This window comes from Athalia rosae, chromosome 4 (genome assembly GCF_917208135.1).
Source record: "Athalia rosae chromosome 4, iyAthRosa1.1, whole genome shotgun sequence".
Lineage (NCBI taxonomy): Eukaryota > Metazoa > Arthropoda > Insecta > Hymenoptera > Athaliidae > Athalia > Athalia rosae.
In genome coordinates, this window is record NC_064029.1 from 14,960,905 (window position 1) to 14,988,778 (window position 27,874).

At 46.3% G+C, this 27,874-nt stretch overlaps 4 protein-coding genes across 5 annotated transcripts; 3 read left to right on the forward strand and 1 right to left on the reverse strand.

Moving 5' to 3' along the window:
- Positions 1–9,798: 9,798 nt before the first annotated feature.
- LOC105687660 lies at positions 9,799–11,611 on the forward strand. Its single transcript, XM_012403468.3, has one exon. The coding sequence runs from the start codon at positions 10,756–10,758 to the stop codon at positions 11,578–11,580; it is 825 nt and encodes a 274-aa protein (XP_012258891.2). The 5' UTR covers positions 9,799–10,755; the 3' UTR covers positions 11,581–11,611.
- Positions 11,612–11,852: 241 nt separating this feature from the next.
- Positions 11,853–15,078, forward strand: LOC105687622. The gene is made up of 2 exons (XM_012403411.3): positions 11,853–14,797; positions 14,948–15,078. The coding sequence occupies exon 1, from the start codon at positions 11,854–11,856 to the stop codon at positions 14,758–14,760; it is 2,907 nt and encodes a 968-aa protein (XP_012258834.3). The 5' UTR covers position 11,853; the 3' UTR covers positions 14,761–14,797; positions 14,948–15,078.
- On the forward strand, positions 15,035–16,214 carry LOC105687661 (uridine diphosphate glucose pyrophosphatase NUDT14-like). Its single transcript, XM_012403469.3, has 3 exons — positions 15,035–15,579; positions 15,796–15,872; positions 15,956–16,214. The coding sequence occupies exons 1-3, from the start codon at positions 15,137–15,139 to the stop codon at positions 16,111–16,113; spliced, it is 678 nt and encodes a 225-aa protein (XP_012258892.1). The 5' UTR covers positions 15,035–15,136; the 3' UTR covers positions 16,114–16,214.
- Positions 16,215–16,253: 39 nt separating this feature from the next.
- LOC105687658 (beclin-1-like protein) lies at positions 16,254–18,639 on the reverse strand. 2 transcript variants are annotated; one of them, XM_012403466.3, is made up of 5 exons: positions 18,175–18,639; positions 17,822–17,982; positions 17,346–17,755; positions 16,568–17,056; positions 16,254–16,476 (listed from the first exon to the last, which is right to left on the reverse strand). In XM_012403466.3, exons 1-5 carry the CDS (start codon positions 18,284–18,286, stop codon positions 16,359–16,361), a joined length of 1,290 nt encoding a protein of 429 aa, XP_012258889.1. In that variant the 5' UTR covers positions 18,287–18,639; the 3' UTR covers positions 16,254–16,358. The 2 variants fall into 2 exon arrangements, with proteins under 2 accessions (XP_012258889.1, XP_012258890.1); XM_012403467.2 differs by having other exon boundaries at positions 18,171–18,637.
- Between the last annotated feature and the right edge of the window lie 9,235 nt (positions 18,640–27,874).

Sequence of the window (27,874 nt, forward strand, 5' to 3'; positions counted from 1 at the left end):
AAGGAATAAAAATCGCGGGGGTCGCGAAGGGTCGCAATAAAATGAAGGCGAATTCGATACACGATCGCAGCTTCTTACGTTCGTTCGTTATTTTCGAACTCTGCCGACGATCAAGACCTAATTATTGCCTCATTTCGTGCAACGTGTACAACGTTATTAGTTGTACGAGTACCACCTATATAGTATATATATATATATACATAATATTAAAACCGGAAACTTGAGGACCCCGTGCGACCCCGTCGTCTACTACGCAACGCAACTTGACCTAGCACCTCGCCTTTTATTACGTCATGACGGGCAAAACGGACTGCGCCCACGTGACCCTCGATTAATTTTACACAGCTAGCAACGTAACGTAAGTTTTATACACCTCAATTTATGTATGATACAGATACATTTTTTTTTTTCACCTACGCGCGCACACCGTCTCCCCGTCGAACGTCGAATATTTCGAAAGGTTTCCCATGTACATTCGGTTATTAATTGTCGTTCGCCGCGAAATCGCTAAGATTATTACAGTCTCCGCGCGTTACAATATGAGTATATGTACGTAGAATAAAACACACGTATTATACAGTCATCAATTATCATTGTACACAGGCGAGGAAAACTTTCTCTAATTATTTGCTACCTGCAGAATCTTCGCGGTCGGAAACGTTGTGGAGCGCGCGCGTTACGGGTACGAGAGATTTGACGACGAAACGGGTTAAAGAATTGATGTTTTCAAAGACGGGAAAATTCGGATGTACTTCGACAGCTAAGTTTCACCTTGACTCGGGACACCCTGTAGATTATCATAACGAGTGTGGAGCTCACCACGAGGACTCGACGAGAAGTTTTCAGACTGGGCTGCAGTATAAGGGGATCTCTCGGTGGCGGTGCAGGTCGTACACTGTCTCATTTCTACCGGTGAAGCGAATTCTCTTCTCTTCTCTTAAGCTTTTTCTTTTCTCATTCTCTTTTTATTCATTTTATTCTTAGTCGCATATCTACTGCACCGCTGATGCTGCCGCTGCTGCTGCTGCTGCTGCTGCTGCAGCAGGTCCGTCTACCTTTTGTAAATTTTACTCAGAGTTGAATCGTACGTTGAATCGCGATTCACTTCGCGGTACGTATATTATATACGTGTACGATCCATCTACCTGTATCGTACCTGTTGTGCGGTGTGTACCTATACGAGGGTATATAATAGACGTAATAGGCACGATATTTATACACACGAGGACCATAAAAGCGAATTTTATGAGCCGTACGCAAGAGATGGGATTTTATAATACACCCGACTCGTTGTACGCGTGTTTCGAATTCCTCAATTCGACTGGTACCATTTTTATTTATTTACTCGTCCTTTGTTTCACTTTTTTCTTTTTTTTTTTTTTTCTCTCCTCTCGTATCAAAGATGAGACGAAGTCGCTAATTGATTGAAATCATCGAGCTCGTTATATTACGATAATAAAACTTAAAGAAAGCATTAGCAGGTATAAATTATACCCTCGGCAATCCATCAGCTTCTAACGTCGTAATACATACGGTGTCCCGTTTAGGAGGACGCGCATCGAAACATCGGACGTGAAAAATATCCTGAATAAAAATTGTAAGGAGATACGGAAACTTGCCAATTTTTTTTTTTCTTCTATTTCCTCATCTTCTTTTTTCTACGGGGATGAAAATCGTGAAGCTCTCGTTGAAGGTGGATTAAATTCTCTCTAGTTTCCGGAAATATTTCGACGCGTTATCTTTTGGCCGGAACATTACGTACGAAACGGCGGAATCGTCAGTTAGAAAAACACGAAATTACGTACATTCGCGTCGTACGTACGTCGTTATGCACATTTCAAAATAATGCTCACGCGTTCTATTCCGTGCCAACTTAATAACGGCTACTCATCCATGCGGATTAAATCTTTGAATATATATATTTCTGCGACTCGCTATTATCGCGCGACAGTTCGCAACTGGGATCGCATAATCGCCATCTGTTAGTGCGATAAACCCACCAGGAGAAACGGTAAACAGCCTCTAATGTATGGCAGAAGGAATAAATCTGACGAGAAAAAAAGTCTTTTTTTTTTTGCTTTCGAAGCTTCGTCATACGATACCTCGGCAATTCGTAATGCAGTTTTGATTGTCTCGTCGCTCATTTCTCATCTTTCTTTATCCGAGTCGTCGGATTTCTCGGTGGAAAAATCCGTTGATTCCGTCTACTTCGAATCTCCGAAATTACGAAACTTGATCTTTGGCGAGACAAAAATTGAGAAAAAAAACAAAAACAAAAACTAGACAATCGAGGCATCCGGTAAAATCTGGTAGATCGTTGGCGCTGTAACTGCAGTTTCCGGAACAAATTAATTACACAGAGAATTACGTACATGGAGCAACTTTACGGGCTTCCGATTTCCCTTTTTTGGTAAGCCGTGTCACAATTGAGAAAATGATTTTCAGTCGAGATGTCATGTTCGGGGATTTCTATCGGAGATAGATACCTATATTCTCGAGCGCGTCGCGCGTTCCTTTAGAAATGTGTACAGCCGGGCGTACCGACCATACATATATCGGTGATGGTCGTTACACGTACGCGTTGTACGTACATACCGATAGTCGTGTAGTTAAACGGCGGGAATACACAGGGTCTTCGCGGGCCTGGACATTTCGTAGATATTGAGCCGATAGGAGCCGCGATAGATACACAGGTATAATGACGAGGCTGCAGTCGCAGCAACTGGGGCCCCAGGTAACTACACGTCAATTCGAGGGTACCAACCGGGAGATGGGAGATGCTATCGGGTACCCCGCTGCGCCCAGTGATGTATCGATCCCGGTTATACGGCCCTGGATGCCCCCCTAGCTCGCCACGTACCCCCGGACGTTCGCTTAACCGGACTCGATTTTCACCGAACGTCGCACCACGTGCCCACGGTGTGAAACCATTCGGAGGGTAGTTGGCTTGCCGGTAAACCAGCAGCACCTGACGTCTCGGACGTTATAAGGAGCCTTCGACGGCGTTCTCGGTCTTAAATTTGAATTCGAAATTTTACTGAATGAACTCCGAGTCTCTTGGAGCTGAGAGCGCGGGGGCGTCGGGGTAGCGTCGCGACGCGACGCTACCCGCGGGTACAACGACGCGTCGCGCCGCTACCCGGCTCTTGATACGTTTGAAATTTTTTTGAAACTCGAACCTCCCGGAGTCACGCATGGTCAGTTCTGCTAATGGCTCGCTAATAGCCCTGTTTCTCCTAGTTTTAATTTATTGCCATGTATTTCTCTGCCGGCGTTGCAAGTACCGCGGGTTATTACAACGCCCGCTTATACGTACGTACGTATACTATATACAGCTTTCGTCCCGCGCGTCGTTCTACGTCACGTAACGTCTCGTTCGTCTCGTGACGGGGTGGTCCACCGGTGGTCCACGCGGGGCACGTGATCCAGCGTGACTTGATGAATTTGCTACGCGTTCGAGTCGAACTCTTTGCTTCGGATTTCTTTTTATCATTTCGTTTAGTTTTATTTTCTTAACTCGGGTAATAAATTCCCACGAGCTAGAAGCAGAGCGTTCCATCTCCTCCCCCCCCACCCGCACTTATCTAAACCGTGGTATTCTAGTTAACCGGCATAAATACCCGCTAACGCAAACCGTTCTACGGTGTAATAATCATTGATGGAACGACGAGGAATCGCGATTGTCCGGTTATAAATTCGTGACGCGAATATAACCGTGATTCGCGCTCGTAATAATCCGGAGCTTTCAGTCACGGAGTTAAAAATACCGGCGGTACAAGACAAAGAAATATCCGCACGGATTGACGAAAACCTCAGAGATACGCGCTCCCGACGTTCGTTTCTGGTGGTAAGGGAAAAAAAAAAACAACAAAAAAAAAAAAATCAACCGTTAAGAGTATATCTTCGAACGGTTCCTCTGCTCGAAAATCGTCGATTTCCGCCGTCTCCGATATGATCGTTAAATAAAATTTTAGTCTCGTCGTTCCAGTGTCGTACGTCGACGGAGGAATCGGAACTCGACTCGTAACGGCGGGCGAGCGAGAGAACTTTTCACAACTTCGATACATCCTACCGGGGGATGGATACGTGGGATCTTTTTTTTTTTTTTACGAATTTATACGAAATCCCCGCCACGTTCGAAATGAATATAAGAAGTTTGGAACGACGTTCGGGCATCCGATTCGAGGGGCATGCGCGACCCCGCGACTAATCCTCGGTTTTACGCTTTTTATCCTGTACCGCTCTTCTTTTAGTCATTTTTATTCCGTTCTTCCGCCACCGTTCGTTGGTTCGCGTTATATTCATTCGGTTTTATACGTGCGGTAGCTCGATTCTCTGGGGACAGCGTTTTCCCACAGAAATATATATACATACATATATACATATATATACGTACTATACACGGTAACCTACACACAGTAGTTACATTCAGCCGGGGGATTGACCCGCCTGTTTTCTGCCGGTGGTGGTCACGGTGCTACAGGAATCAGGATTGATCGTCGTTCCTTACAACAACTCCTTCGAAAGAATGCCATCCGCGCGGCTCACGCGGCGCGGGCGTGCGACTCGCTCCTTATATTCGAGACTCGAACGTAAGGGCGGCGTAATATCGGCAAGAATTTCGTACCCGTTTCGGTTAATTTCGATACCTCGAAACGAACGGGAATGAGAAGGGAAAAGCAACGAAAAAAAACCGCCCAGAACCAGCGAGGCTGCAGAGGACGCCGCGCCACTATCCGCATTTCAGATACACATCCGCTCCCCCCGATCCCCGCGCGTACGCGCGGATAGTCGTTCCGTGTCGCTCCGACACACGAAAAGAAGCTCAAGTGTCGATGTTATCGTCGGTGGAGGAGGTTCCGCGTAATCTATCCAATTATCGGTTGATCAGTGCCGTACGGAAGTGGGGGCCCGACGAAGGGCCTCTTCGACGAACGGGGGTTGGTAGCTCGCGTCGGCAGCCCGATCAAACATCGTCCCGGGGCGTAATCCGGCGCTTATCGAAGCCGAGTCCCGAGCTCGCCGTTTTACGGGTGGCTCGGGACGGCCCCCGGATATTGGGATCCCGAGGGTCCGTCGAGGGGCCCCTTTCGAGGCGGGGTCGCGGCGTGTTGCGCAACGTTGGTATTGCCCTGGCGTGCGATTGCCACTTAAAGTGCACTATAATGGCTGTAAGACCGCTAAGAAGAACGCGCTCTTAAGAAACGCCGTGCAACCCGTTCCGCGGTGTGTCGGTGCCTACGCCTGTACGTGTATAGGTGTACCGTGTACACCGCGGTTAGGTACACCGAGGGGGCCCTGCGGACGCGGATCGCCGTTGGGCCTTTCACTGGGGGCCCGCAGGCTGCGGGTCACGACCTCACCGCGGTCCACTCCCTTTTATTTTTCATTTTTATTTTATTTTCTGTTCTGTTCTCCTCTGTTTTATTTATTTTATTTTTTTCGTTTCGTTTCGTTTTGTTTTTTTTTGATTCTTTTTCTCTTTTCATCCCGACTCCATTTTACCTAACCAGCACGCCTCTCCTCGATCCGCTTGCTCCGGCTTCGGTTGTGGCCGCGCGGCCGCCCGTCCGGCTCCTCGTTCGATCTCCTATCCTCGTTTTTCTCGCGCCAGGACCAGAGCAGCACCTCTATCTTCACGGTTCGCTCGCCTTATCTGATGCTGTAATACCTTCTTTACGGTTTGGTCAACCCCCGCCGAACCGCGATCTCGATATAATTGCTCTCTTACGAGCGAACGATAATAACGCCGCGCAACTTCTCTAGCCCGGCCTCTAGATTCGACCCACAACAACACCCTATCACCTTCATTGTTTTACTTCGATAAAATTGCCAATAATAAGATCGCTCGAATTATCGTCACGTCGCACTCTCGTGGGATTTTTGATTTCACCTCAACCGCGTCATTTTTACCCCCCGGCAAGCCTGTAATTATGCCAAAATTTATAACCGCGTATATCTCCACCGATATTCCCAACGATTTTCATCCGTTGCTGTTTTTTTTTTTTTTTTGTTTCTCTTCTCCTCTCCGCCCCGTCGCTCTTCATATTTATAATATACCTACCGCGAAATATATTTGACGTGAAATCGGGCTGTCGGTACGTGTCGAATTTTTAAAACAGCTCCCAAAGCAGCTTAGGTACATTTTTATATGTAATATAAATATACATATATATATACATACGCGCACCGAAGTATCAGAGGGACGGCCGGGGGGATCACGACGAATCTGGTATTCTCCGTCGCTCGACAATGTCACCGCTTGTTTCGTAATACCGTTTCCTGCGCGGCTCTTAAAAAAAAAAAAAAAAAAACACCAGTGTTATGTTTATACGTAAATTTAATACAGATATACACGTACGCGACACCGAAACCCCCCCAAATTACACCTCGGAAGTGTGTAAGCTATAAAAAAGATTGTTTCGGTCCCCCTTCGTCGCTTTGCCTAAATGAGAACATGGTTTGAACAAATTCAGGGGATCCTTTTGAACAGCCGCGCGTGGTTTGTGTCGAAGGAAATTTTTCCTCGATTTTACCATCGGTTTCTCTACTTTTTTTTCCTCATGTATCCGATTCCACCCTACCCCCTCGTTTTCATCCGCCGAACGAATTATACTTTCTTCCGATATTTCACAGCTCCACCTCAGCTTATTCCGTAATCGGGGATATTTGATAGTTTCGCGGAAAGGAGAAGATGTTTTGTGTATTTTATTTTCTCTTTCTTTTTTTTTTTTTTTTTTTCCGAAACCATAATCGAGCAAAAAACCGCCATGAGAAGTTCGCGTCCACGATGCGGAGAAGAAGGCGAAGGCGAAGGCGAAGGCCGGCCGCATTTCGAACTTCGAAATTGCTGGCGCCCGAGGGCCAAAACACGAGTGGCGTAATTCGAATCCGCGCACCTGTTGCACGATATTCTAGTTCCAATGATAAAACCCCCCCTAAGAATAACCGTAATTGCGTTACCTAAAACCCCCAAGCTTAACTTTCGATGATCGTCAGAACTCGTGGCATACCGCGTATTTTCCGAACATACGTCGTATATTATATACATATACATATATTTTCGAGAAGAGACGGAAGAACGGAATAATTTTATACAACTCATCGTGACTCGCTACGTGGATTTTGATGTCCCCTATCGTCCGCAGCAGCCTCCGCGACGTGAATATCAATGTTTTTTTTTTTTTTTTTTTTTCTTTCGCTTTTTTTTTCTCTATTTCTTTCGTTCAAAGGCTCGAGATAAAGCGTAAGCTCTCCGGTACATCGTGTAACCGGGCGCAACTTTTTTTCACCACCGCGAGAATATGACGAGACGTTGGAATTAACGAGACGCCCAAGGTCTCCGTGTACGTACGTTATGCTTTTTCTGGAGAGGAGAAGAAGAAAAAAAAAAAAACCAAAAAAAAAAAACCAAACTGCGGCGGCAAAATTACGGTAGGCATTCGCGTATTTTAATGTGCATTCGAATTATCACGAGCTACCGTAATAGCCCATGCGAAGAATGAACGTGGCATGTGTTCGTCGTTACATATACCTGTACCGAGATAGACTTTTTTCTCCTTCTGGAGTGGCGACATTTCAAAGAATCGCTTTCGATGCCTCGTGGTGTTCAATTGTTCGGATAAGAGATATAACGCTCCTCAGGCGCGGTTACAGTACACGACGGTTACGTTCTCATGCCTGAATCGAACTTGACCGGTTGTACCAAATTTCGTTTCAATCGGTCAAAGCAAATTCTCACAACGTCGAATATCTCGTCTCTACGTACCCACGTATATACCACGTTTACATATATACTTCTTTCGGTCACGTCCGCACCTAACTTAAATCATCGCTTCGTTGACTGATAAATATTACTATCTACATACAGTTCGAAAGCGCTGGTCAAAGCCGCCTGGGTAACGAGAGAATTTAAATTCAAGGTACACTCTGGCCACTTAAAACGGTTGTTGGATCTATCCCATTTTCAATAAGATTTCTCGCGCGCGGTAACATGTTCGGAGATAATACGCCGTTGATACACACGTATACACCGGCGCGGTATTTAGAAGCGTCGAGTTTCCCGTACACGAACCCCCCCTTCCCCCCCTCCCATCCCTCACCCCTCGATCCCACGGGATAAAATTCGGTCCCACCCACATCGAAGATCGAAAAATTAATGCGCCCGACAAAATCCCAAAAAACACTGGGAGCTCCCCGAAGCTGTTTGTAAGCAAAACGGCTCGTCCAGTTCTCGTGTATACGGGCGATATACGTATACATCAGCGTATACGCATCTCCCCGGCAGAGCGGCAGCCTCCTCGACATACACCCGAGGGTTCGTAAAGAATGCCTTCGACTTTCGTACCTATACGTCATACGTGTAACACATACAGGTACAAATTGGGCTGCGCGGGTTGTTTAACAAATTTGGTCTAGCTCCGCGGGGGGTTGTTCGGCCGCTCGGTTGGCCGGTCGTTCGCTGCCGCTGCCGCTGCCGCCGAACGCGCGGTTCTAATCTTCCTCGGTATACAAGAAATGAGATGAAAAAGAGCGGAGAGAGTAAGAGGAGGAGAGGAGAACGAGAGCCTGGAGGAGAGCGAGTTCGGGGCCGGCCGGCGGGCATCCTTCGGTATTCGTTGCACGAGCGGTCGCGCCGCGTCCCCGTATACAGGGAACACCGGGGCGCCCGTGGTCCGTGTCGGCGCTGTGCCTCGTCTGATGCGCTTACCTCGAGCTACGTACACACAACGTACAGCGAGCTACGTAGGTACGTAGGTACGTACGTAGTCGCATAACGCACGTGTGTACACACAGAGGTACAACAATATATACCATCGCGGTTTGGTGAAAACACGCGCAAGTCGAGACGACGACCGGTGTGTCCCTGCCGTAGTATGAGGCGAGCTTAGCCCCCGGGGCTCTCTCTCTCTCCCTGTTGTACAACGACGTAGAGTCCGTAGCAGCGCCGAAGGCAGGAGCACGAGTGAGGAGGCATCCTGCCTCTGCCTCCCGGGAGAAGAGGTACCGCTATCGCCCTTTGACCTCTTAGAGCAGGCGAACGAGGCTTCGCGTCCGTCGCTGGTATATCGGTAATTTTGCGCCCGACTCCCGCCGCACGTTCGCTTCCTGGTCCCCGGACCAACTGGACCGGACCCCGATATCCCCCCGCTGGCCCCGGCTCCCTCGGATCTAGATCATCCCGAACCTCCCCCTCCCCGCCCTCCCTCGGACGATCTTGTAGCGGACGATTAATTAAATGCGGGGAAACGTCGGTATCTACCGTTCGGAGAGAGAGAGAGAGATTTACCGAATTCGAGAATAATCCTTCACAGTCTGCATTTGCCCTCGTTGCTTTCAGCGGAGTAAGATATAGCGTGTAGTGGCTTACGCAGTGCGCAACTTATTTTCGAAGCTAGGGTAAAAAAAAGGTGAACGAGTGATGCGCGGCGGTCAAAGGTTTCGTTAAGCTTGCTGACCACGTAGATTGTTGAGGAACGGCGGTCGTCGCTCGCCGAGCCCCCTCCCCCTCCCCCCCCCCTCCCCCCCGGCGTACGGATTCTTTCGATGAAATTGGCACAGCTTCTTCGTTGCCTAGGCGCCAAGAGAGGTACGCGGCACATACGCCGAGCTGAATTCCTCGTGTGCGTGTAATAGCTCACGGCTTACAGGTTCTCAGGGTTGGTATACCGTTACGATCCTCTCAGCGGCATCGGCATCGCGGGGCATCGGCAACGGCATAAGAAAGAGCGCGCGCCAATGGTGTACGTTATACGGAGGATTATATTTTGCCTCTCGCAACGTAGCAGCTCCGTTCGATTCATGATTCGAAAAAAATTCCCGTGACAAGGCCAGAAGTAAAGAGGCGACTCGGAAAGAGGCGACGTTCCGATCCGATCACGCGACACACGTTCCGTGTATAGCCCATATAGATCGGAGGTTCGCGCGGGGTATACCCTTACGAACCGAACGAGACCTCCGGATCCGTAACCGCGTGTGCATTTATATACATATAACTGTTTTCGAGGTATGTACGAGTATTTTAAAAGCGGCGACAAAACGTACGACGCGGTCGGGGTATAACACCGCGCTTTGTTCCTTCGGGTGGACGAAACCCTGGCGAAGGATCGCTTCGTTTTAATCGCTAATCACCAATTAACCGGGCGTCCTACGTCCAAAACCCCCAGAAGCATTTTAACGAGCTGCGTGGTCGCCTGGTTCGGAATTTTACTTCGGCTTACTTGTTGCTTCGCTGCTGATGCTGATGCTGCTGCTGCTGCTGCTGCTGCTGCTGATGTTGCGGGCTGGTACGCTGGATGCGCTGCTCGGATGGCCGTTCGGTCGGTTCGCTGTCGGGCAGCCACAGGTCGGTCTTCCCTCCCTCCGCTGAATACCCTGCCCCTGGACTATGCGAGGTTTTCTCGTACGTGTGTGTGTGTGTGTGCGCGCGTGCGTGTGCCCGGACCAATTAGTGCATACTTCGGCTCGGTGTGCAGTCGGTGGTGGCTTAAGAGAAACACGCGGGCCACGGACAAGCGGGCATTGCTTCGCCTTTCGCTCTTCTATTTTCCGCTTGTTTCTCGCGTTTCCAGTCTCGGCCCCTCCGTTTGATCTGTCAACTGGACGGCGGAGCGCGAGGGGGGGACCTTTCGAATTTTCAGTGCTAAATTTTGGCGAACGGTACCGCGCGTCGAGCTCCGCACGAGTTTGGCGAACGAGCGAAAAGGGCGAACGACGAATACGTTACAGGGACGACAAAAAATACGGTCGTTTAACATGAGTTGTTTCGGCGGCAGGGACGAGCGGCTCTACCTGCTGGAGCTCACGGTCGGACGTCTGTGTTTGACGGACGAAAAATTGAAGGAGATCCGCGACGGTCACCTCGTCGTTAAAATAAAGTTCATCGATTTTCCCGTCTTCGAGGTATCGCGAAACGACTTCTCCTCGGCCAGACCGACTCCGCGAAATTCCGCAGACGGATCCCTCGACTACTACGCCGGAAAATCGTGCCTCTTCACGATGCAGCCCAGAGATTTGGTGCGGGGAATGCAGTCCGATCCGTTGAGAATCGGTGTGTTTTGCCACGGCGACACGTTTCCCATCGCCGAGGCCGAGGTACCCGTTTCGGGTTGCCTCTGCGACCAAGTAGCAATGGCGATGAACGATACCGATAACTTGCCGAAACCGTTCACGTTGAACGGAGGATTTCACCTTTCCGATCCCGGTGGCAATCCGTCAGGTAATATCAGTCTGGATTTGAGGCTCACGTGTTTCGGCAAATCGATCACCACCCATTACCGATTACGGCCGAATTCCTTTCTCTTCAAAAACGACAAGGAGAAGGGTGAATTTTGCGTGAAACGGGTCGTTCCACCGCCGGTTTGCGGAGACCGGAAAATCAACATCACGATAGACGGGAGAGAGGTGCAGATGGGAAAGTGCGGAGATAGCATGCTACCCGACGCCTTTTCCGATGAACGATTATCATCGCCGCCACCGACGACGGAGGAAATTGAGGACGAGAAGAAACCGAAGGAGACAATAAAAATAAAAAAAGAAAAGAAGCCAAGAGGAAAGGGAAAGAAAAATAAAGGGCAGTGATCGGAGCGATCCCTTTTTGTTGGGAAAATATCCGTGGTAACGGAGCATCGATACGCGAATCACAATCATCAGTTGGTTTACCGAGATCTACCGTCCGTGGTGTCGCGGCACCCTGTTGGCAACTGGGTCCAAAATTAATGGAGTGGTTAAGCTAGCAAATTGTAAAACGGGTAGTTCCGTTGAAAAAAAAAACAATACACGTCTGTAAAAACTTGGAAATAAAATTTCTCATAGCGCTGTACGTAATCGCGAATAGCGGAAAACATAATTGAAATGGAGACTACGGGCGGCTGCGTCGGCTCGAAAAAGGAGCAACTTTACATGCTCGAACTTCTCGTCGATAAGTTGAACCTCAGCGCCGACAAGATTCGGGAAATCGGTAGCGCGCCTCTCTGCGTACGTCTGAAATTCGTCGATTTTCCGCCGTTCGAGATCAGCCAGGCCGAATTCGTCAAACAAAAAGTCAAGGAACCTTCGGTGACATCCGAGAGAACGACCGCTGCAGAATACACGGTTGATTTCAGCGCTGGGAAATCGTGTCTTTTCACGAAACAGCCTCGCGATTTGGTACAGGCGATGCAATCGCGACCCTTGCAGGTAGGAGTTTACAGAACTATCGCAAAAGCGGCGTGCGGAGCGTTTGTGGACGATTTACCGATTTGCGAAACGCGAGTTCCACTCTCCGGCTGTCTGTGCGACCAAGTAGCGATGGCGATGAACGATGCCGATCACCTGCCCAAGCCCTACACGTTAAAAAATACCTACAACCTGCTGGACGACAAGGGAAGTCCCTCCGGGACGATCGCCATTTTTCTGAGGCTCTCCTGTTTCGGGAAGTCGATAGTGACGCATTTCACATTTCAAGAACGATCGTTCCTTTTCAAAAGTTCGGAATCCAGCGACGAATTTCAGTGCACCAGAGTTCCTCCGACCGAAGAAGAACTGGCGAGGAGAGCTAACGAGGTCAAGGATAAGATTTGCGTTTCTCAGGCTGAACCGGAACCGGAAGAAGATCCTCTTCCGAAACCTAGTGACGTCATCGGACTGGCACCGATTTGCCAGGAACTTGCGAAGAGGGACGGAGGTCCGGCAAATTTGTATCCACCGATATCGGCACCCCTAAGATCTCCAAAAATCCCTATGGATCATCCCGATTTTGAAAAGTTAACGAGCGCGGAAAAATTGAACGACAAAAGTTACAGGGGTCTCGTTTATCGCGAACATACCAACGAGAAGATTTGCGAATGCGCTTGTTCTCCCGGTGGAATTTTCCTGAATCGTTTAACCGGTGATTTTCCTTGTACCGGTGCGGCGTGCGGTGGAGGAATTTGCGTTGGTACAAGGCGTTTGGATCCTCCCCCTCGGGATCACCACGGAGGCAGCGATGAGATGCCGTGTTACACAGGAAACTGCTGTTCCGGGACACCGAAATCATCTGCTACGGGTGATATCTCTTACGGGGGATGCTGTAACGGTACTCGAATGCGGGGTGGTGGTTGCTGCGACGGGATGAATTCGGGAACTGGACCCCCCGGGGGACTCGACGTCTCGGAAAACAGGGTGAATCCATTTCACAGAAATCGATCGATCAACGCCGATATTTCCGGAGCTTGCACTTCCTCCCAGGGCGGAGAAGGCTCGTCAAAAAAACCAGGTTGCGGTTGCTACGGGAAGAGTGGTACAGGCGAAATGCAAACCAGACCAGCCCTCGGGAAAGCAGGAGGCTCCTGTTCGAAAAGACCTTGCCTCGGGGTCGACTGTCTCCTCCGGGCTTTCAAAGAAACGCAAGATTTCGTGGACTCGATCGGTAAAGTTCCCGGGCTCGCGGGTCTCGGACTTCCCGACCCGTCGGAGAGCCCGTATTTCGGCAGGGATAGAGACGACGTGGAAGATACTTGCGCCCCGAAAAAAACACCTGGAATAGGGTCTTCCCGTCACCTGAGTACCACGAGTGCTTCATTCGCAACGAGGAATCAAAATTTTCCAAAAGCGCCGAGGTCCACCGGAGGGATAAATTTTCCTCCTCTACCGAATCCGTTTCCTTCGATAATCCCAGGGCGTACAGGAGTCGTAAGAGAGGCTATTACCGCCTCGCCTGAGATCGGATCGTTCGGTACGGGGCGTGGAAGAAGGAAAGACGATAGAAGCGAGAAACAGAAAGAGATGGAAATGAGCCCCATGACTCCGATGGATATCGAATTCGGTCCTTGCGGGGAACCGAGGTGTAAAGCGCGCAGGAAAAAAACTCATAATGATCCGCATCAGACCGGAGAAGGTCACAGCGGTCTCTCGCTATCGAAGAAACTTCCGGTCCAGGTGCGACCCAACAGTGGGGGAGGTTTTTTCAGGATAGGCGGCGGAAGATCTTCCAGTAAATTTCAGAAGCATACCTCTAAAACTCCGCAAACGGTCCTTGGACCGTTTGGTGACCGAAACCTGAACTCCAAGTCCTACGTGAAGGTCAGCAGGCGAGTAATGAAGTTTGTATATTCTACGGGAGCGTCCTATCCAGGAATTAATTACGGGCATAAAAATTGCTTGGACAATCGAATGAGGGTACCCGCGAATATGGGATGGCTATGGAATACGAATCAAGTCGTGGGTAGGCTTAAGCCACGTCTTGGTTGGAAGCCTGGCGCGATTTCTCGGTTCATGAACGAGCTCCTGAGGCAGGCGAAGGTCGCTGGTTCAACCGAGAGCAGGCCGACGAGTTCCTCTTCGAAGAGCAAAAAGGGGAAGATGTTGAAGAACAAGAGCAGGAGCTCGCCGTCAGTAAATAAGGGACTGGGAACTAAGAAGAAGGATGGAGAAGACGAGGAGACGGAGCTACCGCCCACGTTGCACATTCACCGGAAAGATGGGACGTACTACGTTACGATGTACCCGATAAAGCAGGAAACAATGGATGTCCCGCAATTGCAAGAGCCCATGAAACCTCTCCAGTTTAAAATCACCAAAAATAAGGATGACGCTTCGATTGCATCCAGCTCAACTGCTTCGGATATGGAGATTGAATTTTCTCCCCCAGCTGCTGTTAATCGCTATCGTAAAAAGCCAAACGTTATTCACGTCACCACGCAGGTTAAACAACAAGAAATAATTGATGCATTGAAACCACCGGGAAGCAAAAAAGGCAAGCGAGAGGGAAAAGGAGCTGGGAAGAAAGGAAAAAAGAAGTAATTTCATCGGGACATCAGGGTGATTCCATCTGTGAACGGTATGCTGAAAAGTTTTACTGCTCAATCTTGAAGCTGATCAATTAGCATTTTGAAAATCATTGGACATCAAAGGAAAATGTTTCGCCGATGTAATTATCGAATTATAATAGCAGAGGTTTTCACATACGCTTGTTCAATTGATGTTTCAGCTCTGTCAGCAAATTCTTGGGACTTGAATTTCTCCGCGTTCGCTCGATCGCAGCGCTACAACCAAGAACTAAACAAAAGTGTCCTTGTGGTGTCTGCTATTAACCTTCTGCTGTCCGCTGCCGCTGCTGTCACATCGAACTTAACCTGATATTCAAAAGTAGTTTGTTATCTAAAACATCTTTGATAAAATGAGCGATACCAGTGATCAACTCAGGAGGGAATCCTTGAAAAAGAAGATGCTAGATTTGCAAAATGTTAACATAGGACCTCTTCCCGCTGACTCGCCGTGGGTTAGACCTGTGCGAATGCAATTCCAGCAGGATGGAAAAATTAAAAATTGGGACCTACTTCGAACACACGATTCCGTAGCTATAATCATTTTTAACACTAGCAGAAAAAAATTGATATTTGTCTCTCAATTCCGTCCTGCGGTTTATTACGCAAGTTTACCAGAGAAGCAGGGAAAAGTCGATGTTCAACAATATCCACCAAGCCTTGGTGTTACCTTAGAACTATGTGCTGGTATTGTAGACAAAAATTTACCTGTAATTGAAATTGCTAGGGAAGAAGTACTCGAAGAGTGTGGATATGACGTGCCTGTTTCTAACTTCACTAAAATCAGCGGTTGCAGGTCTGAACCCAGTCCAAATCTCTTCCTTGTTTCAGAGTCCAATAAACATTTGCTAACAGTTGCATGTGTAAAAATAGCTTCTGCTTTTTCCTAATGAATTTATAATTTTGTCCGTCTATGTGAGAGTAATAAATTATGTCCTACCCCAGAGATCTCTCTTATTTATGGAGTAACAAATAGAATTTACAATACTTTTATGTGGCTCCGTGGTTTCAGGAGTGGGGTGGGAGCCATAGGCTCTAATGAGACATTATTCTATGCTGAAGTCACAGACGAAATGCGTGTGAATCCTGGTAAGTGTTATGAGCATGAGCTAGAAATCAATGATGCATTACAGTATGATATTTAAGGATTACGAAACTGGATGATATTTCAGGGGGTGGTTCAGAGGTTGAGGGCGAACTTATTGAGGTGGTTGAATTAAGTCCACAAGAGTTCAAGGAATACATCAATCGGCCGAGCATCCCAAGCCCTCCAGAGACACTGGCAGCAGCGTTTTGGTTCTTTCACAACAAGCCTGAGTACTGCTCCTAGATGAATGATACGGTATTTTCCTTCAAAAGTTAACTCGTCCACTGACAGAAGAACAAATTGATACATACTAATATATAACAAAATAAATAATAATTGATTGATTTGCTAGGGGTATTAATCGATGAATGATGAAGTCGGCATTTATCAATTTACTTTTTATTTACAAGGCGCGTGTATGTACATGGTCGGTGCACTGTAGCAGCTATTTAACTCGCTTCTAACTAACTGTTTGCATATTAGGTACTCTAATGCTCAGCCTCATCTTTTGTGAACTGTGAACTGACCCATGCCAAACCCCACTTCAGATTTGTCAGTAAAAATTTAAGGGCTTTTGTCCATTGCTCTTCGGAATTAAATTGAATCCTGTAACCAAAAGAAGGGGATAATAAGATTTGGTTATCACTTTTCACTCAGGGATTATAGATAGTCTGAGAACATATCGATGTCACTTTACTTGATAGAGTAGGAATTGCCGGTGGCGGAATCCTCAATCTTCCCACGATCCATTCTATAGGGAAGGCAAAAACCACTATCACCTTTCTCGACCTGTTCTTTGAACTGTTGCAAGCAATCCAAAAAAGCGACCATTGCCGCGTCAAATTTAGTATCCCATAAAAATTTGAATCCACCACTGCCATATAATGGAAGTTCTCTGTGTTGATCCAAAACTTCAATGTAGCTATGATTACCAAATGGGACCAATCGAAAGCGCTGGAATGTAAGATTCATCTTTCGGGCTAGGGCTGTTAGTAAGAGGGTCGTTTGACCCCATGCTGCATTTATTTCACTCCAGTCTACAGGGGCACTAGGTAGTCGACCCAACCGAAATGAATTTATTGTTCCAAAATGTCCAGAGTGCCAAATATGGAACGTCGCATTAAATACGTTCGTCTTTTTCAGCCTCTCTAGTTGTGAAGCTGCGTAAGCCACCTGATTCTCTAAGCTGTAAAAGCATATCTATGTAGCATACAACGTTTTAAATTCATCCTTTGCGAGTTATTTCAGATCCAAACACATAGAAAATTCGGAGACACTCAAGGACTGTATGAAATAATGAAATGAATACGCTTTACATTGTTCAGCCAATTGCTCTACGCAATAATTGATAAAGCAAACATGCTACAATGGGATAGAGATTTAGTACTCTACAGCTATTCAGTGGGAAATTATGACAATGGTTACTTGCTTACATGGCCTACGGATAACAATGAATCAAATATCTATGGAATTACCTTCTGAATTCATCTTCAGCAAACATTAGATCCCTCCTATGCCTGGAATATTCTCTCCAATATCTTTCTTCCTCACTCTGTAATCGCTCTCTCTCTCTTTCCTGCTGAGCTATAGCATTCCTCGTCGCAGCTTCCTCCCTCCTTAGAGCCTCGAGCTCACCGATCATTCGCTCCTCTTCAGCTTTAATGTCCTGGAGTTCTTTAACGAGATTACTCATCTCCATATCTCCATCCTGTTGCTGTTGCTCAGATTCTAAGTGTTTTATGTATTCGTTGTAGTCTGACCATTCTCCCTCTGTCAATCTCAATTGCTGATCCATCAACATCAAAAGGCTGTCTGTACATTCATCACATAACGGATGATCTGCAGAACTACTGCTGCTCAATATATCAAACAATGTTGCTCTCACCTAAAGAAAAAAATCGTAAAAAACAAGATTCAAAATTCAGTTCTGATACATCTGGAAAGGTGATACCCTCAAGTGATGGCTAAGGCTTTCCGTTTCACCAGAATCTCCAACCAGCATAAATCCATTAGCACCATTAGCTGATTCTGTGAGACGAAAAGGTGGAGCTAACTGTTCTAGACTACCGCTGTGGTGATCGAGCTCTCCAACTGTCTGTTGTTGTATCGGTACTGCCATTTAAATTCAGATTAGATTAATGAGGACATATTTATTAATATTACTTCTGCATAAAATTTTTCTGAATTAATTCAACGAGTATTTTAGTATTTCGTTTTTGAAATGCGAATGTAATTTTTATAGTGATTATCAAAGGCCGAAGTTTCAACGGCAATGTTTATACATATCGAAATGGAATTACCTACGTGAAAGTTCAGCAAGCGTGTGTTCCCCCAAATGATTGAAGCTCGAATCTAATCTGAGAGGCTGGAGGCATCGCTGACAGGCAAAGCTCACGATAGTTTTGGTATCCACCATTGTTACCTCCTCGACGATGGATTATTACAAGACTGCGCTTTATGCAACGGATCGTTATTTACAAATACGCATTTGACACTTGGAAGACGTGGATCAGCTGATTGTACGTTACCCAAGCTTCACAGTCACTGTTCACAGTTCAATGGGAGTCCTCAACTCTACTAGGTGGCGCCAGATCCTGGTACAGCGATTGTTGTTGAGCTTTAGCGAGCTTAGGAAATGTGTAGCCGAGGAGGTGTGGAATCCACCATATTCAGATCATAGGAATTAGTTTAGCGCGAGATTTGAGATATTCCCTAGAGCGATGAGAGGGTGGCTGTTGTAATTTATAACATTTCGAATAATTCGTGTACTCTAAACTCTAATGATTCTGAAAATCCTTGGAATTTCGGGGACAGGAATAAAATTCTAAAATCCAACCACAGTTCAATCTCCACCCAATTCCTGAATTTCTAAGACAAGCAAAATGAAGTTATTTCATCAACTTGTCGGCCACTTGCTATCAAAGCGTTGACTGAACATTGGTATCAAAGTGTGTGCAATGTGCATTGTACCACCGGAGCTTTTCATGACCTTAGTCATTGACTGTCGGTTTTATCATTGCCATGTCGGTCTGCCGAATCCAAGGGTATCCGTTGAGTCGTGGGTCAGCCCGTTGCTGAGCTTCGGTTGCAAGTTTTTCGAGAGATGGCGCCTACAATGCATTGGATCGTGGCGTCTTCACTGTGCTGATGCACTCAACTGCATTCACGACCCCGCAGGAGTTTGGTCGAATACAAATGAATCTAGGAAATTGGAAATAATTACATAATATGTTTTTCCAATGCAACATGCTGGAAAAAACGATCCCGAAAATTTTACGCCCTTATTCTAGTTGTTGACACCCTTAAGATCTCGAAGCGCATAGGAAGAATGGCTGCATCAGGATCTTGATCGCATGCACTACGTGTTCCGTTCTCTGATAGCGCAGCTTTTCAACGATATCTTCCCGATGGAATTGTCGGAAATCCAATGAATTAAGATTCGTTTGTTGTAATTCGCGTCGGTTACGTAGAAACGAGGGATAATAATTAACGCGGTCGTGTAATTTTCTGTTTCGTAATTATAGATTAGGAGATGAATAAATTTGGTTCCCAGCCCTTATGGGTTCGTAATAAAAGCTTGTCTTTGGGGCTCGTATCTTCGTTTGGTACGACCGCATCGTGTGCTGCATCGGCGTTATATTAACTGCCTCATAGTTTAGAAACGTGTTTTCAAACTTTCCTGAAATAGTCGAGGCAATTAACTCAGCGGGACGTTCGTCCGTGGCATAGGATCGAGATTGACGAGGAGGCGGGAAGCCGAATGTTACGTTGAAAAAAAAAAAAAACTCATTCAAAATTTGAATATAGCATTTCGAGTTACACTCGGACATTTGATTGGAATATAATGATGACGGTAACTGCACGCTGAGAAAATATTAAATCCAACCCAACAGCCCATCTCATTATCAGAATTAACGTCGAGTATATTCATATAACATGTATATATGGGTATAAACTTTCCTCGGTTTCCCAGATACAAATTCTCGAATTCCATTTCTATCGGTACAATCGCCGCATGCAGGTTGCAGAATCGCGAAATTAGACATCGCCGAGATTGGAAAAAAAATCGCCCTCTTCGTTATCGAAAAGTGTTACACGGCGTATCTCCTTCCTTTATTGTAAAATCAAGAACACCGCTTTCTGCTCCCATCGCCCCGCACTTCTTCACGTCCCAGCTGCATCTGTTGCTGCTCGTCTTCTCCGCAGGATCCCTCGGCTAGTTCGGGTTAAAAAAGACTGTCGTTATCTTCGAGACGTATCCGTAGAGAATCTCGTGAGTTTCTTCGGTAGGTATACAGCGGCAGCGCATGTTACAGGGTTGGCGATGCCGCGAAGGTTTTTCAGGGGTATATACCTATACCCGTGGGTGGTGAGCGGTGACGGAGATCGAAAAAAAGATGGAGATGAAGATGGAGGCGAAGAGATACGGTTCGGAAAGGGTCCGAGCGAGTGGACAGACGGAGGAAGCGATGCGACAGATACAACTGCACCGTCCACACGGGACTTATGCTAATGTCCACCCGCAGACGTTTTGTAGAACGACAGGGTGGTGCGGAGCGGCCCGCGGGTATCTCGCGGTACGGGGCGACTCGGAAAACAAAAAAGATATGAAGAAAATAAAGGAAATAAAATAAATACAAAAATCTAACAGATAAAACGTAATACACGAATGAAATGTAAGAAGATGCCGAAGACCCCGATACCGCCGTTCCCCCTGCTGCAGCTAAGGGCTCAACAGGTGGGTTCTTACAGTTTCGTTGAATTTTCTCAACAAGGCCGTGGGAGTTCTGCGGGTCCCCCCATCAGGATCGCGGAGATATCTCTCAGACGTCGAGTCGTACGAGAATTCCGGATAGTTATCTGCGCGTATACATATTAGACGTCTTGGTTTTTTTTTTTTTTTTTTTTTTTTTTTGCAAATGTTTAACGTAGATACAGCAATCGAATTATACGCGGAGAAATATATATGGGCATCCTGACGAGGTCTAGGTTGAGGTTGTATTATAGATCGTGTTTGATTCCAAGGCTCGTTTGTGGTAATTAATTATTCCTATATACGCGCGCGTATATAGTTATACACGTAGTAAAATGGTATATATGTACAGTTGAGACGGTAATTCCAAGCTAACATAACCGCGGTATAGGTATACAAGTATGTCGTATACATAGATATATATTTGGTTGTTTGCATTTGAAAGTGTAAAACGAGAGATACCGGGGCATCAGATTTAAATCTGATGTTTGTTCTGCCGGAGGTGTCGACGTCTATAATTGTACACCAAGCCCATGGCGTAGGTAAATACATGTACGATCGTCGTGTATATTATAATTATAATTCTTACCAGCGGTAGGTGTATACGTCTGTGTTAGAATTTTTGGTTTCTCCTCGCTCTATACGCGCGTACAGATATAACATTTCGCTGATACGTTGGTTACATTTCATGTTCACCGTTCAAAATCATCGTGATATATGAGACCGACTGATCGCGATACGGAGATAAACAATTTCAGGCTTCTAAACAAGCACACACGGTTGGCAAACGCTGATAATAATTGTAACGTTTCAAATAAAGATATCCGATAAAATTACACGAAGCTCGCTCGATCTGTTCTAAATTCGGTTCTATTAATTGGATCGACTGCGTTCCAGAGAAAAGATTACATGTATATAAATCGTTGGAACGATGATTTGATTTTCCAATAAATTATATCGAACTCGTGCGATCCCCCGCTCGATCGTATTATCGCACCTAGGATTCGCAGAATATTGCGTGTAGCATCATTAGCCGGTATATCTAATAACGTATACGTGTATATATATATATATATATATACCATATACCAGATATCGCGCGAAGCTCGCGGCATGCGCATCATCAGGGTCGATTAATCTCAATTTGGCGGTACGCTGGACTTCTCGACCCGGGTCACTGCACGACTTTCGGCATTCCATTAGTCATTTACCTATACCAGCCGCGCGGTACACCTCTCTATATACGCGTATAGTGTGCGTGCAATGGTATATACATAGCTGTGCAAATAGCTGGTACCGGTAATTAATATTAATTATGGTACAGCGTCCTAAAAGCCATATGATCAGAAGATACCCGAGCGCTGACATTGTTCCCGATCATCCGCAGAGTGGAAGGGCTGATGTAATCGCGTGCAACGTCAACGTCGTCCTCGTCGTCGCGCCCCCTCCCCCCTCCCCCCTCCCGACCGCGATGACCTTCGCGATGTGCATCGTACGAAAATTCGCTTATTTTCTTTTAAGCGGGAACCGCGCGGCTCGGAGGGTTTTCGAACGAGGCGCGAGGTGTTCGGGCGGCTCGCGACCCGATCCACACCTGATTCCTCCGGTGCGGGCGAGCCGGGCCCGGGCTGAAGTGGGTGGGCGGTGACTGGCGACCAGGTTGATTCTACCAAGGCGGAGTTGTACCCGGGTAGCGAAGTGAAGCCGAGGTTCGAAAGTTCGAGAGTTGAGTGAGGCGCGGGCGTCAACGACGGCATCGCCGTCGAGAGGGTCTCCGCCAATCCGTCGTTCAGCGGCCATGTTGCCGGGGCGGAGCCCTCCTCTTTTACTCTTGCGATACTCACTCACCACTACCATATCCAACGAGCGGCACCTCTCTCCCCCGACGTTAAAGTTGTTGGTATCGCCGCGCGTTGCCCTCCGCACCGGTGTTCGCTTATACGCTTACGTGAAACGCGTCGCTCGCCACGCACCTGTAAGCTCCGTACAAGCCGTGCGCTGCAACCCGACCTCCGCAGCTTCGCAATCGAACGCTTTCGCCCTCGCCCTTGCGCTACGCGCCAACCGCCGCCTCGATATACATACACGCGTTTATTTTCCTCCCTGCAGCATCCACCTCTCGGAACGGATGAGAAACAACAATTAGATGAAAAGCTGCGGATTATCACCGACGATGATGCAAGTCGGAGGACACGCGTTGACGATTGTCGAGGGCTCAGATTTGGGAAAGTAGTCATATGTAGACGCGTGGAACGGGGATTATAAAGGTGGACTGCAGGTGCACCGTGTGACGCATGGCTACCAATTAGTATTTTGGATTAATTTGTCTTTTTCACACCTCGACGAAGAGGGACCGAGCGTTCTCGTCTCGTATTATATATAAGTATAGAGGGAATATAAATAAATCTTAAGATTTCGGCGCCGCCAAATCAGAAGCGTACGGGAGTTGTTGTCGATGCCGACATCGTGTCGGACTAATGTAGACGGTATTTCAATGTAACTGCTTCGCCTATCGTAACGCCGAGCTTTTCGTACGCATACACGCGTACACATGAGATGAACCTTTACGATATATAGTCGGGAATCTCGCATATTATGGGCAGGATAAGTGGGTACTCACGTATATACGTGTGTATATATATATACGGACGTTATACACACACAGGCATCCACCGGTGTATAACTTTCTCGAAGAACGCGCGACCGGTGTACGATTTCCTGAATCAAACAATTTATCGTCGGTTTATTGGGCTAATTCAAACGGCGTGTTTCTTATTATACGTATGTATATACCAATATCGAGCGCGTATTTATCCAGCATCCGACTATTGGGCGAACGATCGACGCGCGGCCACTGGCTTAGCGCTCGGTCCCCGGATCTACTGACGTGATTAAAACGATAAAAATCACCACCGTTAATGGATCAAATTGAAATACATGAATCCACCTACTCGGTAGGCGAACCACCGATTTATACGCTTGTCGGCAGTCTCAGAAAATTTATGTCAGTCTTCTAGCTTATAAATTATACCGGTGAAACAGTACCGGCTATCCTATCTATATACATACGACTACACCGGCTACCATACACAGCTCTTCGACGTACACGTATACCAAGATAATGTGCACGTTGTACATAAAATACCGTATATATGTATATGTATAAGACTGGTACAGCCGCTCAAGAGTCGGTCGGGCGCTGCTACCGCGCGGGCTTTTATGCCGGTATATTTTTTTTCTCTTCGGATAAATTTCTCAACAAATATCGCGCTCGCCGTACAACGTAATATGATTTCATTTCCTACCGGCCTCGGTGACTGATACAATGCAATATAATGGTTTATGTGCCGTTTGAATTTTCTGAATAGATTCCATATTTCGAAACACGAGCCGCCGCCGGTACTCGAAGGTTTTTCCTGGACATGAAGAATATTACAACACAACGTCGGGGTTATCGTATAATAGAACAATAGGTACGACTTTCTCGCGTATTATGTAAAATAAGCATGTGAAGTTTAAGCCTCGCCTAATTTCCATTATTAATTTATGTCCCTCGCGGTGAGTCCGGGGCGTATGCGGAGTTAATAGCGCCCGGTTGTAGCGAGTGCTTGGTAAAATAATGAAATCAGGTAAACGCGGCTGTTCTATGAAAAACTGTTTCGAACGCGTGTACGGAGCAGCGGAGGAAATATATCTAACCGAGGAATCTCGACCCCGTGTATCAGTCAGTCAGTTCTCGCCCGATGAATTTGTTCCTTTCCTTATTCGTATATAGCAACGTTGGCGCTCACGGTGCCGAGGAGGCAGGATGTCGAAAGACAAACTGTATTACGGTATACCTATACCCGTATGCGGTACACGCATTAAAACTAGACTCGCGCACGATAATGGCAATAAATGTGGCGAGTTAATTAGGGGAGGAAATGTGAAATCTGAAAAACAATTTCTTTTTTTCTACTCACACGACGTCGTGCGTGTGGGATAATTCGAGATTTATCTCCGCGTAAACCGTTTCAGATGAAGATTCTGGGGTATTTTATACAGTAATTAAAATTTCTCATCCTACTATATGTATACTCGATCCTATAAGTCCGGTGCTCGCGCGGACCCGCGGCCACAGAGGCGGACAGGTTTTTATTTTATTTCATGGTTCTAAAAATCTTCTAACCGTCGGATAAAAAGCTTGTTTATGAACGGTTTGTTTCGCTTGAAAACTAACAATTTTTCAAGGACCGCTGCGTACGCTCTCGTGGATCGTGTGTACGCGTCTCCATATAACACAATGAAACTCGCGTATATATGTGTACGTACGTCGTATATACCTTCAACGTGTACCCGCATATATACTGTACAGTACAAATTGCATATTCAAATTAGACAAAATTTGTTTATTGTTTTTTTTTTTCTTCTCTTTCTATTCCGTAACTTCTCTCCACTCGTTATATCATTCGCCCATTGTACAAGGAATTCACGCACGACGATAAATTAATTCAAACGCATCTATATGGAGAATATTGTTTGTTTTTTTTTTAAATGTATTTGCCTCTGATGGCCGGACATTTATATAAATTTGATGATATTACAATCCTAGGTACGGTGCATCGCTGACCGATTAGTTGAAATAAAATAACGAAGGGTGGAAGAATTAGGTCTAAAAATCATAGCAGCATAGTTCTCTGCGAACGTGCATAATATGTAATTCCAGCGTATACACGACGAAAAGGGAAAGCGTAGGACATATATAATACGTACATATTGTGGGTTTTGAAACATGACCATGTACAATATGAGTGGAACGCGCGTTGGTTGCAGCTGTATTGACACCCAACAAAGTGCTTTTTCTTGAGTAAAAAAAGAAAAAAACAAGAAAAAGGAAGAGAAAACCGCATAAATCAGAGAACAGATTGTTACAGCTATTCCGAAAATATGCTCGGAACATTCTGCACAGCTTCTACATATTATTGAAATAATATTTGTTACGCGATAATTCGCGAATCGTTTCGATTTTTTACATAGCGCTGTGTACACACACACATATACATCCGAAAGTTGATTCGTAGAGGCGCTACTAAATAATTATATCGGTTACGGTACGAGGCCATAGCGTAATTAGCTTGGGCGCAGGGCAGCTGAATTCTGAGCGCTCTTCATGGGGTTTATTTTCCTAGATGGATATTTACGCGATGAATCTATTGCGCCGCGAAGGTTGTTTGCCAAACACTGGAGAATCCTGTTTACACCGATGGTATTTACGAGTACCGCCCACGTACGCGTACGGTTCACGGGATCCCTTGTCTTCTTCCGGCGTGTAACGTAACGTAACGTATAAGTACGAAACGCCGCTGCATTCTCAGGTACACGGATAATGCGCACACGTGATGTCGATTGACAAACGCGCGCGAAGAACTCGGACGTATAGTAAGTAGCGTCGGCCGACGCGGAAAATCGAGAGAGATCGAGGGGAAATTAGTTTTACGACGTATACGAACGTGCTTATTAGGTAAACGTCAATTTAAAGTGTACCTAGTCGTCGTCGTAGTCGTAGTCGTCGTCGTCGTCGTGGATACATATAGTGCAAAGTGGCAGCAGCTTGTGTACTACCTGCTGTGCTTTCTGAGTGCCTTTTATATTTAACAATTACGGGTACCCCGTTGAATTTTTTTTTTTTCTTTTTTTTTACCTGTAAAACATGAACTGTTCTGTAAACACGTAAGCCAAGAGGTATCCGCGTAGGTATCGTGTGTGTGTTTGCCTACGACATATGGGCGTTATCGAGGATCAATTTTTCTGAATAAAGAAAGAAAGAAAAAACCAAAATATAATATTTGTTGTCCATTTAAATGTCGAACTTCTATCTACACGGGGTATCGGTGACGATCGCTCCGCGCGACAGGTAGGCGCATCCCGAACACCGCTGTTTCGTGTTATTACTCTGCACTCGAAACCACGAGAACGAGCGGCGTTTTTCCCTGTTGATTTTTCTCTTAAACATTTATAAAATTTTAATATCTTTTGTCACGGTGGTATATAGAGCGCGTATCAGCACCTCCACTCGGAACCGTCTACTACCCTCCGCAGAGATAACTCGCTGATCAACCTTCGAATACCGCAAGTATAAAGCTACTCGCGTTACATCGCATCGTATCGAAGGTGGTTAGAAATTTTTTCCACTGGGAAATATGATTTTTTTTGTCCATCCTTTATACTCCGCGTGGATCGCGGACGCCTGTTCGTTACGAACTATCGGATGTAAAATCGAGACATTTCGTTGAGCGGGGGCGTCGTCCGTATCTCGCAGCTTGGCGCACATCTTGACCTTGCTGTTATGGGTAGAAAACCTATGTACCGCGCTACGGTGTATCAAAGCACACGGCGAAGCCGTATGTAATATATATCCCGGAGTTCCTTCGTCGAGCGTATTAAAGCGAAGTCGGACGAGGAATGAGTGGGTGGTTGCAAACTCAACGGGGGGGGTCTAGCTCGCGGTCCCTCGTCGATGTTATTTATGGATGAAATTAGTTCTTTTTGAAGTAAATTCTTCTTCTTCTTTTTTTTTTTTCTCCTGTCTTTGCCTTTTTTTCTCGGCAAACATTTTTATCGCAATAACGCAGAACTGACGCTGTTTTTGCCGAACTTGCGATCTCGCAACCCCGCGAGAGCGGATCGGTACACGTATACCGCACACCTAATTGTTCGCGGTAAATTGATCGTCGATTACATTTTAAGGTATACGCGACTGACAAAGTCGAGGGTATTTTATTTTCACACGTATCGCCTGCGCCGCGTTACGTCCTTTAAAAATTTCCGATAAATAAAATAAAAGTGAGGTATAAATAATAATAATTGCGGTTGTAACTATTCACGTACAACTCATCGTGACAGGAGTATTTATCATTTCGAATTCGGCGCACACCATGTGCGACGTTCGATCTTCGGCTTCGTGTAGAAGAAATTTGCCTCGGAGGTGCAGCCGCGTATGGCGCAATAAATACGTCCGTGTACGCGTGCAACGTTGGGCCAGCACACGTTGTAGTTCGTTATTTCTTATTTATTGTCGCCAGTAAAATTCTTATCCGTATTGCGGCACCTAATTTTTATGTTTAGATATTACAGGCGTAGAAACACGCGGCGCGGTTATCTCCATGCCGATATTGTCGGAGTTACGTAAAAATAAATAAATAAATAAATAAATAAATAAATAAACGAACGAACGAATGAATAAATAAATAAAAGTGAAGCGAGGTTACCTTG